Here is an 18,554-nt window from a genome sequence, read left to right as displayed (position 1 = left end):
CAAGTCACATAATTTTAATCACTGGATTTCACTTTGTGAGCTACTTTGGTTTGGAATTCAGGCACTTGGTAAGTTGCTTTTGGATATAAATGTTGAATTATAGCCAGAATTTTGTTCAAATTCAGTCACTGGATGTATAAACCTTCTCTTGTATATTTCTAGTTTCAGTGGGCATGCATATAGATCCACTGCATGCAACCCTTCTTCCAAGAACTGGCCCAAGTTTTGTATGTTTGTGTGTGTCTGTGGCATTTTTGAAGTACTGCTGAATACTGCGAAAGTTAAAAGAAATTGGTTTCAAAAATAAATACAACTTAGTAGGCTTTCCTCAATGTGAATTTGTTCATTCATGCTTATATAAGGGAATGTGTTAACCATGAATCATTCCAATTGAATTGCTTATGAGAAAAAATGCCCTGGCTTTGCTTTCAGTTTCCAGAGTTGCATTACTGAAGGGAAAAGAGCATTGTCCCCACATAAAGAATAATCAGCCACAGATTTCAGACTAAACATGGCTCCAAACTGGCAAAAATATACTTTTGATTCACGTGAGAACAAGAGTCCTTGTGAGAGGGACTTATCTGAATATTCTGGGCTGTGACTGAGTTTGCCTCTGCCAGTACAGCTGATGGAAAAGTTAAAAAAAAAAAAAAAAGAAATCAATCATTGGAAAGTTTTGTTCGCATAATACCAGAATAGCAAAATGCACCAAAAATGTGGAGGTTGGCAAATCTGTGGCTTCAAAAAGTGGATAATGCAGGTTCCACTTAGATCCAGGTAAGTTCACATGGTGTAAACACAGCCCAGCTGAGAACTCACACATCTTCTAATCTGTAACTCATCTGGTCCCAGTGGCTTACAATCAGATACAGTCAGCCTGTGTCTAACATATCACAAACGACTTTTTGCACTGAATAAAGCCCTGACTGCCCTGTCAAGTTGGGGAGGCAGTCAACACGGGGCTATGTGACAAGCCCAGAAATGTGGTCTGTGAATTCTAAAGAATTTATGACAGTGCCAGTGCGCCAGTCAGTGAAACATGCCCTGTGATCCCTCACAGGAAATTAATGGCCAAGTATGCCAAAATTTTGATGCATACCTATTGCCACTGCTGCTACTAGACCTAGAAAACTTTACATTTGGCCAGCGTAGATTCTGGTAAGAATCAAATCAAAACTGTTTACATTAGAGCACCTTGTCTGGCGGATTTCCATTATGCAGACCCCTCTTGACTTTAGTTAGACTTCCCCCAGCCAGACAGAAAGGAAAAGAACACTAAAAAACCAATATCTTATACATAGCATATTTAAGCATCACTGGATGAAGAAACAAATACCACCTTAAAAGGTCCTTCATAAAGCTGTACCATACTATATTTGTCAATTAAAAAAAAGTCACACTTCGTAATCTGATTGACTGTCATTTTTCCTATATCATTTCTCTCATTTGGCTTCATAGAAGAGTTCATTGTATCACTACCTGGTAAAGGCATCACTATTTGTGTGTACAGGCTCAAAAATAATTAGAAAACTGAAATAATTTTTGAGAGAGTACAGACATGCCACTTTATCTTGATTATGCTGATATTTCACTGAGGTAAATTTGACATGAATTATTAGAGCTGGTATGATTATCTATTACTTTTTATATGTAGATTTTTTTTTCCATTATAGACACACGTTCTGTTCTTCAGTATATTAAGAATGTCTTCTAACCTACATCTCAGGGATATTATGAAGATAAGTAAAATAATTCTATGTTAATTATGTCTTGAACTCTTAGAAGAAAAGATGGCATGATATGCTTGCTGTAAATTATGATTTTTTTCTACAGGGCATTATAAGATTTGGTGTTTGGGTACCTAATTTTAGGTGTTGTGCATCTTATGTTTATCTCATATGTAGGGAAAAAACATTTAAAACTCTGTTCACATTTTGAGTTAAATGAACAAAATTGTATTTATAGATTCCACATTGCACTAAGTATTACTCAAAATAAAAGAAGAGCATTGCTATTCCCTTCAAGGAGACTGCATTTAAATTGAAATTTAAAAACCAATACACACACACATACACACACACACACACACACACACACACACACACACTTACATATGCTTACTCTGAGCTTGAACTGACTTTTATGGTCCAGTTGCTAGATATTTGAATTGCTCAGATAGTCACATACTGAGTCACCACTCTTTCTTAGGATCACTCTGTTTAGTCATACTTAGACCTCAAGAATTTATGTTGAAAAACTTATTAAAAGAAATTTTATATCTGAATAGTTTCAGATATAAAATTGTTTTCTAGAGGGGCTTTGTTTTATCTTGTTATTATAACAACATGTTAAGAGCAGTTAAGTCTTTTGTTCCTATTTCAAACGAAGAAAACTAGACACTTCCCCAATTAGGTTGTGAGTCACTTGGGGGCACCCTGGGAAAAAAAGAAATTTATCTCACCCTGTTGAGATAAGTCTTACTGTCTTTGGTCTCTCTCTATTTTTACCATGTCTAACGCTACCTGAAAAAGTAGTTACTCAGTAAATGTTTCTGGTATGAATGATATGATTGAACATGTTTAAATGAATGAACTAATTCTAATTCTCTCTTTTATTTTCAGACTCCCAGGAAGGAAATTACAAGTCAGAAGTCAATAGCAAACCCAGGAAGGAAAGAACAGCTTTTACCAAAGAGCAAATCAGAGAACTTGAAGCAGAATTTGCCCATCATAATTATCTGACCAGACTGAGGCGATATGAGATAGCAGTGAATCTGGATCTCACTGAAAGACAGGTAATGTCGGATATTGAGATTATATGATACTTTTAATTGCTTTGGGTCAACAGTCTTCTCCCGCCATTTTTGAAATATCTAGATCTGTGGTTCTTAAATATCATTGGAAAGACAGATATTCTCTTTCATGATGAAGCTTTTGCCCAGCAAAATGACAAAATTAAGAAATAATAAGATAGCCATGTTTTATAGAAAACTGCGTTTATTCAGTTTGAGGAATCATCCTTTGTTCTGTGATTGTACCTTTCTTATATTTTTTTATTTTAAAACATTATTTCTTTTATATAATGACGGCATATGGAGAGGAATTTTATTTGCTTATATTTTAAACTCTCCTTATTTTGCATAATAGAAAGTTGGCAGTCCCATGTTAGTTTCCTCTATTGCTCAGGTTAGGGTTTATGTTGCACATTAACCCCCAAACCTCAGTGACATAAGAAAAAAGTTCATTGTTTGTTCACTCTCCATATTAACTTTACAAGTCCAGCACTCCAAATAATCACTCAGGGACCCAATCTGACCCTCTGGCATCCTGACATGTGGTGTCCTTGGTAACCACAGGAGGTAAGAAAGCGTTGGAGGTTCATGCATTGACCTTTAAATGTTTTCACCTGGAAATGACCCATGTCACTTCCATTTACACTCTAATGTCCGGAAAGAGTCAATGGTACCACTTAAATTCAAGGGAGCTGGGAAATTATGGGAGCAAGGCTACATAGATAATTGGTAAACATTTCTACCCCATTACTTCAAATATTTTTGAAATTGTATTGGTCTCAAAAATTCAAAATTCTGGTGCCCACTCATTTAGAGAACACTTTGAAATCATTAGTAACCTGTGGACACCAGTTAATAAGACCTAAATAATATTTTAAATTAATTACTTTTTAGGTCCTTTCTTGTATTTTAATTGAATGGCAAATGATTTGCTCTAGTCGTGTTCCCAGAGCACTCCTTATATGGATTCTGATTTTCCCTAGGAGAATCTACCCTACTGATGGTTAATAGTTGCTAATCTTTAGGAAAACATTCCTGAAAGGCAAATGCAAACATCTTTATGGACAGTGCAGTTTTGATTGGCACTCTTAGGAGTAGAGTCTCATTTCCTCTTCCACTGTATGCACCTCCTCCAGGGATCCCACTGGAAGCAAAGAAAGATCAACATGGTGTGGACAGATGAATACTGTCTTAGGAGAGCAAGTTATTTTATCCAACTTCTTCAATCATCTGCTTTCCTTATGTTAATTTCTGCATTTCAGGTTTTAGTAGGATAATTCTGGGTAGTGAAAATATACAGAGGAACACTTTTATGTGGTTTTATTTATTGGCAGTTTATATTTTATTAAATATTACGACTAGTACCGAAGTTATGGAGCACAACATTTTCCTTCCCTTGAACTTCACATACAAAGTTCTCTCCATAAGTGTGCAACATTTGGCATGCTGGAAAGTAGGATCCAAAATCTACATCGTCAGACATCTGTTTTTTTGCTTTTATTTTTGTTTAACTGGAAACAGAAAAAAAGGAGGGTGGAATTATACATTAATGTTTTTGTATAGAGACAGTGAATTCTAGGAAATGAAACAATATTTTAAATGATACATAAAGGAAATAAGAAACTAGGGTTTGCTTGTAATCTACAGAAATATGGGATGCATTACTGTGTTTAGTGTAGAGAAAAGTCAAGATCTGTGCTTTCTTTTCTCGGAATGTCCTATGGTTACCTGTCATTATCTGATCATAGTGCAGAGGTCTCACTTTGGCTAAGAATAATGTCTTTTTCGGAGAAATTCTGTAAATTTGGTTTGGGAATTTTGAAGGTATTTGGGGTATTACTTCTTTTTTCCTAACTGGCTTGCCATTCTTGCAAAAGAATCAGAAGCCATTATGTGAAAAACTTATGTACATATATATACATACCCCCACACACACTATATACATGCACACGCACAATTTTAATCTTTGTTTTTTAAAAAGAGTCCCTTTAAAATTTGTATCACTTAGCCTTTGCTGTGTAACAAGCCACTCAAAAGTCTTAATGGCTTTAAATAATAACCAACATTTAATTTGCTCAAAATTTTGAAGATCAGAGATTTTGACTGGGCTCAATTGGCCTGCTTCTGGCCTTACCTAGCCCTCATGGAACTGTAGTCAGCTGGTGGGTAACTAAGAATTGGTTGGTGTAGGCAGCCTCACCTGGGACATCTTGTCCCTGTTGCATATGTGGTTTCATCTTCTAATAGGCTCTCTGGGATTCACAAATGGTGGTAGAAGCATTCCCAGGAGTATTTAGAGGAAAAACACCAATGTACAAGGGCTTTCAAAGCTTCTGCTTGCATCATGTTTACTAATGTCCCATTGTCTAAAGTGAATCATATGACCAAGTTCCGTGTCATTGTAAGAGAGGACCGCCTATGGGAGTAGACACATGGAAGGAAGGCAAAATATTTTGGAGGTCATTAGGGAAACAATCTAACTATAGCCTCATAGAGGGGAAAAATAACAACAACAACAAACACTGAGAATTAATTAGGTTTTCAAAGAATTGAAAATTTTGTATTGTGTGGAAGAGTTTTTTTATCCTATAAATCTCTATTAACAGTTTTGCAAGTTAATAAGAAAATATGATGGATGCATGTGGAATCTAAATTCCCAATCAAAATTATGTCTTTAGTTTTTGTTAGTCAGAAAAAAAGTTAATTGTTATGAGAAAAATCTGAACAATAATCCTAGATTTGCCAATTGGAATTGGGTATTCGTAGGCAAGTAACAATCTCCTCAAGGCATAAAATGGAAATTAAAACTACCTTCTCTTTCTTCTACTCAGGTTTATATGTCACAATGAATGTGAAAGAAATTTTAGCATAAACTATAAAACAAATCTATCACCCAGAAGGGGGAAAACTTCTTTGCTATGCAAGGCATAGTGAGTTAATCCTTTTGTAACACAAATATTTGTTGAGCTAGATGATAGAAATAAAATTTTGTTAAAATAAGCTGGACAAGTCTGGTAGAACTCATGGAAGAAGCAAAAATTGAACAAGTGTTAACTATTGTGATGAGTGTTGAATATCAAAAGAGAGGAATGACAGGGTCATCTGAGAGAATGTTTCTGGTTATGCCAAATGTTCATGTCTTTTTCCTCTACTTCTGTACACATTCAATATCTTAAATTAAGAATCTGAAGACTTTTTTTCTGGGCTGAATTTTACTATGCTAAATTCATCAGAAAAATATTGTATGCTGTCAATCAATTTTGCTATTCTTAAAGATCTGAAAGCATATTCCTCCAAGATGCCAGAGTGCTCATTCCAGTGAGATATTTTCAGTTTATTTTCTCATGGTTGGGCTTTTAAAATTATAAACATAGAGTTATAAACTGAACCCTTTGCATTCATCTTCTTTTAATTGAGGTACAGCTATTCCATTACTTTGATTTTGCATTAATGTCATACATACTTACCTATGTAATCTATATCTTGACATATGAAATGTTAAATAACTCCCCTTTTATAGGATTTCCACATGTAAAATATTCTAATTATAGATGTACAATTTTTCAGTTCCATTCTGCTGCAAGATTTATTTTTTCCATACTTTAAAATACATGAGATTTATTAAAGTAACTTAAATGTATACACCAAAGAATATTATATCTAACTCCATTTTGTTCAGTGTTTTCCTTAACTTTAATAGAATGTTTAATCTCCTAAGAAAACTTTTATTGATTTTTTAAAAGGCTTTCAGATTCAAATATAGAAAAAGAACTTGTATGTTTTAATAAAGTAAAGGGAAAAAACAACAAATATTGAACCATTTCCATTAATAGCACAATTGTTTCACAAGAAATAACTTTCTCCTAAATGAAAACTTACTTTATAACCAGAAACAGTTTTTAGATGTAATTTTATTTAGAACATTTACATAATTGCCTATAAAATACGTATATGTATAATTGATATGTTATTTGTAGATACTGCTCCCTTGTTTATATCACCCCATCAATATACTTGCCACAATGCTCTGATGGGCCACATACATGTGATTATAAATATTTGCAATAATGATTAGGTTTCCTTTTAGAAAAAAGTAAGGTACACTAAATCCTTAAATATCACTCGGGACTCAAATTTTCAAATCTGAAGAATAGTTCTGAAATCTCCAAAGAAATCGGACTTTTATGTTTGTGTCTCCTATAATGCAATGCCTATACAGGTAGGGGAAGTCTGTAATCCCCTTTTAACTCCATTGGGCCAAAGAAGAAGAAGAAAGAAGGAGAAAAAGAGGCTTATCCTACAAAGGAATTCCATGTTAGCACTTAGGTGTTAAAGAAAATTGCTTTATGTTAAATAAAAATGGATACACTGGAACAAAGTTGAGCTTTAAATATTTTAATTATATAGTGGTTTTTTGTGGAACAGTTACCACTCTAGTAACCTTCCAGTTTCTAATTTACAACCTCAAGTGTACAACATGTTCTCATATACCCTTCTCAGTAAACATCTAATAATCCTCAGTTGGCAGAGCCACTTGGAATACTTTGAAGAGCCAGTCAGTCTAAAGACCCTCCTGTCCCAAGACTTTTTTTTAAGTTTGACAAGCTTATTCTGGCTTTTTCATCCATCCAGATACACTTGGAAAAAGCTCATGCCAAATTTTTAATGTCTCACAATGGGAAGAAGAGGGAAGGCAGCTGCATAAAACTATAGGAGTGACAAAATGGACATATTTATAGAGTTAAGGCTGCCAAATATAGAAAGAATGGGAGATCCTTCCTTTTCACAAAATCATTTCACAGAGTTAATCAAAGGTGCAGTGTTGCAGATTTGTAAGCTAAGATTACCAGGATAAACAGCCTGAATTCATGATACCTCTGCCAAGATAAATGGAAAATCCCACCTAGTTGGATCATATTACATTAGTGGGAATGAGAGGGATTATGTTTTGTTTGTTACTCATAATTCATTAAATGGCTCAATGCCAAGTATTTTCCAAATAGACGTCCGTTTTTTGGATGACTGTGAAGGAGAATTTTTCCTGTGCCAAATAAATAGTGGTTTTGTGTTTTACTAAGCATTTTGCGCAATCCGTCCCCTTTGCAGGTTTATTTCTATACATTTCTATGAATACTTTCAGTTACTTAGGTAATAAATTATGTCTCCAAGATCAGACATATTGTCTATTCAAGGTAATCCAAGAATACCTGTTGTAGCCAGTGATCTTAGATATTTCCTCATTTCTTTAGAGTAGTATTTAACAGTCACGTAGAGTAACGGTTAGATATTTCTTTTGTTTAAATCATGGTGTGCCTGCTAATTTGAGAGATTAAATATGATTTGACTCTGATGGGAAAAATGGGGTAGAATAGGGTGGACAGTTTGATGGTGGAATATACAATGGAATCTTAGTTCAAAATAAAAAGAGATATTTCCTGAATAATGCTGTTTGTTTTTTTAAAGAAATGCATATCAACAATGTGTGGTGAGCTCTAAAAGCCACATTCAGAACTGCCTTAGGTTCCACAAAACAAAGGCTATGATGTAAAATTTAAGAATATCAATAATAAAGAAAAATCTATAAGGAGAAGATTAACAATTCCACCCTCTCCTAAATTAATTTTCAGAGATATTAGCTGTATAAAGTAGAAGGCTGAGAAATAAGCATTTGAACCCTAACCATTTACCAATGTAAATATCCAAGTTTGAAATAATATAGAAAAAAATTAGAAAAATAAGACTCCACCCTTATTGAACCAGCCTTGAGAGTATGTAAAGAATCTATTTTTTAAAACGTTCTTAGGTAGATGAATAGAGAGATAGACATAGACATATACAGAAACATCACTATCTACCTATATGTATATACACACACATACAAAATGAGCCTTAATTTTAGGTATTTCCTCAATAAGGAAACAAATAACTAACTTATATTTAATCAACAAATTGACAGTAACATTCTGAAACATATCATGCATTGCAACACAGATCATCATTTAAAGTATAATGTTAAAGAAAAAATCTTCTGTAATGAAAGATTACTCCTTTCCCACAGTATCCTTGAGATCATATAAGTTTTTTTCATGTAATTTAAAATGAATTCTAAAACTAAGAAGCTTCTGGAAATTTTGAGAAGCCGGTTCAAGTTTTATGTTGACATATTCAACTTTAAAGAGACGTTCTGTTATCTAAAAATGTATATAGGGCATTGCATATGCTCTATGATAACTATAAAATAGTAAATACAGATCTAATAATGGACAATTTCTAGAAAATTTGGCTATAAAAGACTTTCTACCAATTAATCTCCCTATTTCCATGACTCCTCATGAAAACCTGAGATGCATTTAACTTAGGATGGATTTTAACTTCATTTCTCTTTTTCACTTCTAATTCTTATGCTGAACAGTATTTTTTCAATTTTTTGAAATTTTCCCAGTTACTGAAATTACTGAATACTTTTGTGGTCAGTGTATATTCATATGATAGTAATAATTGCCATTATAAGTTCTTAGAATAATTTTGGAGACAGCCCCAACATCTATTAAAAGTGTAGTGAAGGTTCACATGTATTCTGATATTGAAATTAGTTGTCAAGAAATAATCAGAATATTTAATTAGATTGAATCATAAGAATTGCCAATATTCTACTGCTCTTATAAGAATGGTGAGTTTCTGTGTTTCAATCAAATATTTACATTTGATAGATTTCACTTAATTAGACAGTGGCTAGGATAAAGTTCATTTCTTAAAATTGTATATATTGATTGTGATATATTGCTAACTATTGTTAAACATTATCCCAGAGATTAGGCAAGATGTTGCTAGCAAAGGTCATCATTCTAGTTGATCTTAGTAGTTTAAACAAGATAAGTACCAGTTGTGGGTCAGAATACACAATTTCCATGTATTCAAGAATTGCTATTCAGGAATTTGTTAAAACAGTAATGGAGAAAAATGCCTAATTTAGTTTTGATATTTCCACTCAGATTTGCTGAAGTCATTTACTCATGATATACTGAACTAAACAATATTTCACTTAGAATAACTAAAAGATGTATCTGGTTTTTAAAATCTTGTATAGAAATAGTGTAGTGAATTTTCACTTTAAATTAATATTAATAAAGTAGGTCATTTGAATTGAATTTCATCAGGTATGACAAAAGAGGTATAATTGTTAGCATTTACTACTACTATGACATTTCTAAAGGGTCCAATTTAAAAGTGGTCAGTCCTCTAAGAATTTTGTTCATCATGTGAATGATTACTCTGGCTGCATTTTTTTAAGGAGAATATAATACATATGATTGGCTTGTAATAGTACCCATTGCATTACCATTTATTATGGAGAATTTCATTTGTTGCCTAGAAAATAGTTTATTTCTTGTTCAACATGTTATTTGCCCACGGCTGCCAATGGCTAATGTGTATTCAGTTTGTTCAAAGACATGTGAAATAGTAAATGTTTTATGACTACATTTTTTTTTAGTGAGCCTGGTTCTCAAGTATTCTAAGTACAAAAAGAAAAAAAGAGACTTTGAAACTGAAAATTATAGAGGCCAGAAAATGATTTCCTGGTCTTAAACATTGTGTTAAAATAGAGGAGAAAGATGAGTGGCAGTCCTCTATGCAGGGATTCAGGCTTTAGTCATGGAATATGTCCTAACCCCCTTCACCCCCCAACACACACAAAGACAGACAGACAGACACACACACACACACACACACCCCACGTCCCAACCCTATGTTGCACTGCTATAGAAACAGCAGTCAACCGGTAGCTCCCACGTGCTTCTTGGAAATAGCCGAGGGATTCCTCCTCTTAATCAGATATAAATCTATTCAGACAAGAAGAGTAAATAAGCTTTTTTATCCCCCATTTTTCATCCTTACCTTATAGAGCATTCTTGGTTCTAATTCTTCAGTTTAACCACTGACTTTGCCACTGAATTACTTTGATAAGTCTTACTGGGATCCTTTTATTGATACAGTAGGTTTAGTAGATCAACTGCCATGATCAAATTTAATCACACCTGTGATAAAATTATATTCATAAAATTACTCCTTTGCATGTTTTCACATGTTAAAGATGTGAATAAATATTTGTTAGTGTTTACAGTATTTCAAGTGTTCATATACAAGAAGAAACAGTTGAAATAGTAAATCTACAAACTCCAGATGTTTAGAGACATCTAGATATGTCACTGAAATATTTAGTTTTCATCCAGCTGTTATGTGTTATGATTGTTTCTTCAAAGGACAGACATTTATGGTAGTCTATAAATATGGGTTATAGTATTATGTAGATTCTACTTTCTATCAACCTGTTTGCCTCTGGCCATCTTAGAAAATTGTATGACAATGCAGCTACATATTTCATTTGTGTTCTCCTGATATATTGTGAACCCTCAAGGACAGGTATTATGAACTTAAACATAGAAGGCCATATGTGAATGACTAAATAAAGAGATAAAACGAACGTTTAGCAAATAGTAACAATGATTCTCAGTTACAGTATTTTTATTAAAGAGAAAAATTAGATTTCTAGATTCTGAAATATAATTTAAACAAATTAGCTACAGTAAGATTCTCTTAGTTGCTTTCTTCATTAACGAGAGTCAAGATGTGAATAAATGTTTTCCTATTTATTTAAATACTAGTTTGATTATCCAGGCAATGTGAATACTAAATACTTGTAAACTAGGGGATTAAAAAGTGAGGCTTGGGCTTCCCTGGTGGCGCAGTGGTTGAGAGTCCGCCTGCCGATGCAGGGGACACGGGTTCGTGCCCTGGTCCGGGAGGATCCCGCATGCCGCGGAGCGGCTGGGCCCGTGGGCCATGGCCGCTGAGCCTGTGCGTCCAGAGCCTGTGCTCCGCAGCGGGAGAGGCCACAGCAGTGAGAGGCCCGCATACCGCAAAAAAAAAAAAAAAAAAAAAAAAAAAAAAAGTGAGGCTTCATAATAATCAGATGTTCTGAAAAGTAAGGTTTATAACTGAGCACTTTAAATATTTACTACTAATACTGCAGGCTATTATTTCCTTTGTTATTTTTTTATTTTGAAGGTTTTGTTGAAAAATATTACCTTCATGCAGAAATATTAAGAGCCTATAAGTTTGGTTCGTATTGCTTTGGTTTCATGAAAAATGATATTTTTTCATTACTGAGATTCTTGTGGGAGAAAGAATTTATTTTTATCTGAGTTATTAATCATACTATGTAACAAACATACTTCATATGGAATCTTGCCCTAGATCCAATCTTAAAAAAAGGAAATACTAAAACCAAAACTCGTTAACCAGCATTTCCAGAGAAATTGCCTATAGCAGATAAATTGACTTTAAGCCCAAATAAAATAATAAAAGTTCACAATATTTATACATCATACTCCAAGATGGACAGATTTGTTTTAGTTGTATGCAAAATATTTGATGATTCAATTTCCTAGCACCTAAGGTACTACCTTAGGTTACTAGAACAAAAAATTCAGAGACACACAGAATGCCAGTAACAACAAGAGCATGAGATTCCCAGAGGAAAGAAATCATTTGCTATAATAATTGTGTGGCGGCAAAACAGTGTCGGACATTGAATGTAGGGGTAGAGTTCATGCCATCTCATGGAGCATTGGGGGAACCTCTTATTAGGGGATTAGCAATGACACCAACTACAACAACAAGCAGTTTAAGGATATTCTGTAAAGATGAAGCTAATCTTTACTCATCTCAGTATATGCCAAAGGCCTCATATACAGTCAGTAAACTGCCCTTGAGGGCAGGAACTATTTCTTATTTATTTGTACACATTCCTCAATCTAACCCCTCTTACCTGTTACTAAACATTTAGTAATATTGAGTGTATGAAAGAATGACTAGAGATTCCAAGTCACCAAGGAAACACAAGATTAGTTTTAATCTACTTAGTTTATAAGTGCAGATTATTATATGAAACACATTTGAAAATTTTAATCAAAATAATTTGCATATTTTAAAAATTGTCAAGCATATGAATGATTATTCATTAGCTATCTTACAAAAGTATTTTTTCAATCCAGCCAATGAATCTGGATTATTAAGTGATAATAAATTAAACTATAAAGTTTCTTTATTTATAAAACCATGGAGTTATTATTCTAATGGCAATATTGACATAATCCGGAATTACTTTTATAGATTTGTTTTTAATACTGTGATAGTTGTAGAAAAACATATGCTTTTCCCCAAAATCTTCCTCTCCTTATTTCAGTTCATCCCAATATTTTATAGTATATTTGAAAATACAACTGGACACACTGACTTTTGAAGTTCTGTACTCTTCCTTCCCTTTTTTATATGGTGTACTCATCATGCATCTGTTTCTGTGTTTTGTTCCATTAGTAAATTCATGGAGTTCCTGTATCAAATATGTAGCTTGAAATAAGAAAATACCTCAAGGTATTTCAAGAAATACCTCAAGAAAATACCAAAAGGTATTAGAATTATTAGATTTATTATATAATCATCAAATGCTTTCACATATACATGCATATATCTATATATCCATATATATGTATGGATACATAACTACTATTGAAAACTCTGAAGTCTTTCATTTGTCTGTTTAAGAAAATGAAATGGCAAAATTTCACATGGTAGACATAGGAAACAACACAAAATAACCTATACTGTTTCTAAAATCAATACCATATTCTTACATTTTTCTCATTTAGAATTGCACATAACAGGTTTTATACTGGTATTATAGAATTAATGCACCCCTCCTCCCAGAAAAGGAAATAAGTGTAGATTTAAAGAAATCTATTCCTCCCATTTTCTGCCAAGATTATTTTGGCTGGATGTTTCACTCTTTGGTGACAATGATGATGATGTGTTTCTTCCATCTGGAATTGTCCATGGAGAAAATGTCCCTATGGAGAATCTTGAAAAGCTCATTATTCCAATATTACAAATATGAAAATTGAGGCAGAGAGAAGTACAATTTTCTCAAATTCACACAGAAACTCACAAGTGAAGCCAGGAGTAGAGCCCAACTCATGTGGAAGAGATCTAATGAAACATGCAATGTCAAACTTGCAAAGGTAATTAAATTGAGTAGTATAATTACCTAAATTACAGTACAGGAAAATAGTGTCATATTTACAAACCTAATTATATTGAGTAGGAGAATTACCTGAATGATAGTAATCATATGGATGGAGTTCACATACTTCATATTCTTTACTTTTGTAACCTGAAGGCTTAAAAAGCAGGAGTTTGAAATATAACAGGAACAAAACCAAAAAAAAAAAAAATCAATTTGGAGCCAAACAAACCCCCAGGTTTAAATTCTGGCACCACATTTTCCCATCTGTGTACTCTTAGGCAAGTCACTTAACCTTTGAATCTCAACTGCCTCAATTATAAAATAGGAATTATATAGAAAAAATTTTGAGTATTTGAAAAATGCATATATAGCACCTATCAGTATAGGGGCTTAGCCCTAAGTAGATATGTGATTAAAAATCACAGGTTGTCATTTGGCTATTAAGTAATAATAATACAAGAACACCAATCAGCTAGTTTTTAATCAGTCTATTTTACTACATATTCTGTGTTTCTAAGCAATCTTTTCCTACATTTTCTTATTTTTGATTGGTAAATGGATTAATATATGTACGGATAATGTATGATATAAAATTTTAATTATGGCCTGATAGAACAATGAAAATCCAGAGTTGAGAAATGACTTGGTTTAAATATTTTTTGGTGCCAGCAGCTGAGGAAACTGTACAAATTTTGATGGAGTATTGTGATTTGAAGACCACTAAAATAAGTACATCTTTAGAAATGTAATATGTTTCTCTTTACTTTCTCTTTAGCACTCTGCTTTTACAGAAATTGAGATTGTTTCTAAAATGAAAATGGAAAATATTCAAAATATTTCTGGAGTAGAATAAAACAGAACTACCTCTGCCAGATATAAAGACTTACTATGAAATTATTATAATTAAGACTGCAGTTTTGTCAAAAGGATATAACAAATGAGTGCATCAATAAAGCTATGTGTAAATGGAAACTTGATGTATGACAAAGTTGAAAACAATAATTTCTGGAAAAAGGGTGGATGATTCATTAAATGGTCTTGGAATAACTTATTATACAACTGGAATAAAGTAAATTTAGAAATTTTCTTTGCAGTATATACTAAAATCAGTACGTCATGGATTGAGCACTTCAATTTGAAATGCAAACCTTAAAACTTTTAAAAGAAGACAAAGAAGAATATCCTAATGGTCTCAGAAGAAAGAAGATTTTTAGAGATGACATGAAAAAGATAGCCATAAGAGAAACAATTGATAAATTTGAATATAATAAATTTTAGAGTTTCTGATCATCAAAAGATACTCTAAGGAAAGGAAATGGACACACTATAAATTGAGAGACTATAGTAACAGCCATATAACCATAAAGCATTAAATTAGCATTCAGAACATATTTTAAGAGTCCATAAGGAATGAAATTAAATCCAGAAACAACTCAGTGCAACCCAAAGATGTGGAGACATTTCACAAAAGAAGAGATACAAATGGGCCATAAACACTTAAAGATGGTGTAGTTTATAGTAATCAGGAAATGCAAACTAAGAACATGGTGCGATAACGTTTATAGTCATTATATTGGAAAAAAACTGACTGATAACTCCAAGTATTGACAAAGATGTGGACTGATAAGAACTCTTACACCCCGGACTGTAGGGGGTTAAATTGATGAAGCTTTGGAAAATAATTTTTCTGTATTATCATGTTAAATTCAACATTCATACATGCTGTGTATGATGGCAACTCCTGGATGTATACTCAGAGAAGTTCTATCACATGTTTATCACAACACAAATGCAAGAATATTTATAACAGCATCATTTATAATGGAAAAAACCAAGTTGTTCAAGTGTCCATGAACAGGAGAATGGGTACACTGTGATATATTCACACGATGAAATCGTATACAGTCATGAAAAATGAATGAATGCAGTCCCTTGAATCAACATGGATAAGACAAGAAGGCTATAGTTAAAAACATTCCATTTCAATAAATCTAAAAGACAGGTGAAATTAAACAGTACTCTTTAGGGTCACATGCAGTGAAAAAAGCTGTTGTCTTTGTTTATTTCTTTGTTTCAAATAAGGGCTTGGGGATGATAAACACAAAATTCAGGCTTGTGGTAACTTTGAGTGGGGTAGACAGAGAAATGCAATGTAAAAGGAATAGTTAGCCTAATAAGAATATACAGTGATGAGAAGTGCAACAGGAAAGGAAGTGAGTTCCTCCTAAACAAGAAAATGAAATGATGCCATTATTATTATGGTTGTGGTCATGGATGGTCATTTAATGCATGTCTCTACAAAGCTGATGAGACTAACATAATATACAATCTCAGTATTAACAATTAACAAGTATCAGTGAAAATTTTGGATCTTGATCTTGTTTTGAGGAGATCACTGGAATCACATATATGTAAAGTAAAATAAAAGTACTAAGGGCAGAAAAAAAAAGCATAGTTCAAAAGAAGATGGACTCACTCTGAGGTGGAATGGTCAAGTAAAGCTTTGGGAATGCAGCCGTGGACTGCAGCGGCACAGAATGACCTTCCAGATGTAGCTTCATCAGTAGCTCCCTGAGCGTTTTAAAAATGGGTTCAGGAATTGACAGCCCAGGGCGGGAGGAGGGCTGTTGTTTGACCCAGACAATTATTAAATGTTCGTTCTAATTCACAGAAACTCTTTGTAAAGCTAAATACCTTTGAACAACCTAAAATGATAAGAGTACTTTCCCATCTATTTTTTATACTGTATGTCATAAAATGTGAAATATAGTACTTGGTACCTTCTGAAAGTTTTAAAATTATTCTCATGAACATGGGACATGATTAAATTCTATGTTGATTTATTTTCATATTCACTGTTTCATAGTGTGTTTGTATAAGCCTTTGAAAAGCTATTTTTTTCACTGATGACCAAAGGGGAAGAAAAAAATGGTCCACTTAACTTTCTTTCGTGCTTTCTTTTGTTTGCTCCCTTTCTTCGTTAAAGGTGAAAGTCTGGTTCCAGAACAGGCGAATGAAGTGGAAGAGAGTAAAAGGAGGACAGCAAGGAGCTGCTGCTCGAGAAAAGGAACTGGTGAATGTGAAAAAAGGAACACTTCTCCCTTCAGAGCTTTCGGGAATCGGTGCAGCCACTCTCCAACAAACAGGGGACTCTCTAGCGAATGAAGACAGCCACGACAGTGACCACAGCTCAGAGCATGCACACTTATGATATACACAGAGGGGATCAGCTCCATTCTCAGGAAAGAAATGTGATGGCAAGCCTTCTTCAAACATCGTTTACACAGAGAGATGACTAGGACCGTGATTTTTAATATTATTAAATTCAGGCATCTCGAGTCTGTTTCTCATGATATATAGAGGGTTTACACTCAGTGCCACTTATTAAAGATTCTTCTACAGTGAAGATGGAGGTGAACTTGTTTTGAATATTCCAGATGTGTTGGTCGTGTGTATGGCAGTGAGCAGCTTTGTGTTTGCTTTTGCTTGCACTGAAAATTAAATTGCTATCAAGAGCAAACTATGAGACATGTGCATTGAAGGTGCCTCCAGAGTGAAGATGCAGAAGGTGAATTTGCTCTGAACATTCCAGATGTCTGAGGTCATGTGTGTGACAGTGGGCAGGTATTTGCTCTTGCTTGCACTGACAGTTACACTACTATCAAGAATAAACCATGAAACATTTTATCCTGAACAGCCACAGTGCCTGACATCACTCTTAAGTGGGTTAAAAAATGTATTTTAACTCTGTATATATTACCCTTAAGTCATTTTACTGTCTTCACTAAGTTTAGCAATGCATTCGTATTAGCTGATGAAAATAGGCACTCATGATGACAGCCAGAACCAGCTTCTTGTCTTTTTATACATTTTGTCATCCCAGAAACAATCAGCACATGCTTACTTGTGTTTGAGTAGAGAAAAATACATTAGAGTCTGATAGGACATATTCTTGTACCACAGACAAAACAAATCTTATGTTGCATTTTCTATCAACTGCTGCTAATACATTATAATAAAACTTACCTAGCTCCTCAATTCTTCCTATCGTATAGCTTGGAAAAAAAATTTAGAATCATAGGCAAATCAGTTACTTGCAGAAAGAGCTTTGTATGACAGACATTGTCTGATTTTATTTCTATAAAATGTTAGCTGTTGTGAATATGACTTAATTAACAAGAAAAAGGGTTCCCCCCGATTGGCCACGGTGTTAGACAAGTTGCAAAACAAAATTGATTCCTCAAGTTGGTAGAAGGTAAAATTCTGAATGTTTTCAAATTAAATTCAGTAAAAACACATTATTTTTTCATATATGATGTATTCATGCAGAACAACAATCTTTGTATTTTGTAAAAAAAGTGTTTAATAAATGATCCTTTGTAAATAATTTTGGTCTCCCTACAGTGATTTCCTAAATGTTTACAGGTTTTCATGATAATGCTGAAGTGCCAATTCGTCTGCACTTGTGTAAATCCAGATAATCATAATTAGTGAATCATCTACTTTTTTAAATTTCTGAACTTTTTTATTACTGAAAAAAATCCTTGTGTAATAAAAAAGCATCTGAGAATAGGCATGTGGTAAGCCATTTCCCTGATTTGAAGAATATGCCAAATAGATTTCTTTGTATGTTTTATGAAATCAAAGACAAAAGTAGGAGAAAAAGTAGTATTATTCACC

The 18,554-nt window shown here is 33.5% G+C and overlaps 1 protein-coding gene across 1 annotated transcript in view; it reads left to right on the top strand.

Annotated features, from left to right (window-relative positions):
* MEOX2 (mesenchyme homeobox 2) overlaps positions 1-18,261 on the top strand; it is a 64,356-nt gene extending 46,095 nt beyond the window's left edge. Inside the window, exons 2-3 of the mRNA XM_059073961.2 lie at positions 2,622-2,794; positions 16,861-18,261. Coding sequence (XP_058929944.1) covers positions 2,622-2,794; positions 16,861-17,085 — 398 coding nt within the window. The 3' untranslated portion in view covers positions 17,086-18,261. The remainder of the gene's footprint in view (positions 1-2,621; positions 2,795-16,860) is intronic.
* Positions 18,262-18,554: the final 293 nt, after the last annotated feature.

The sequence above is a fragment of the Kogia breviceps genome, chromosome 9, assembly GCF_026419965.1.
Source record: "Kogia breviceps isolate mKogBre1 chromosome 9, mKogBre1 haplotype 1, whole genome shotgun sequence".
Classification (NCBI taxonomy): Eukaryota; Metazoa; Chordata; class Mammalia; order Artiodactyla; family Physeteridae; genus Kogia; species Kogia breviceps.
Note: the sequence above shows the minus strand (reverse complement) of the source record. Positions and strands in the feature narration are given on the sequence as shown.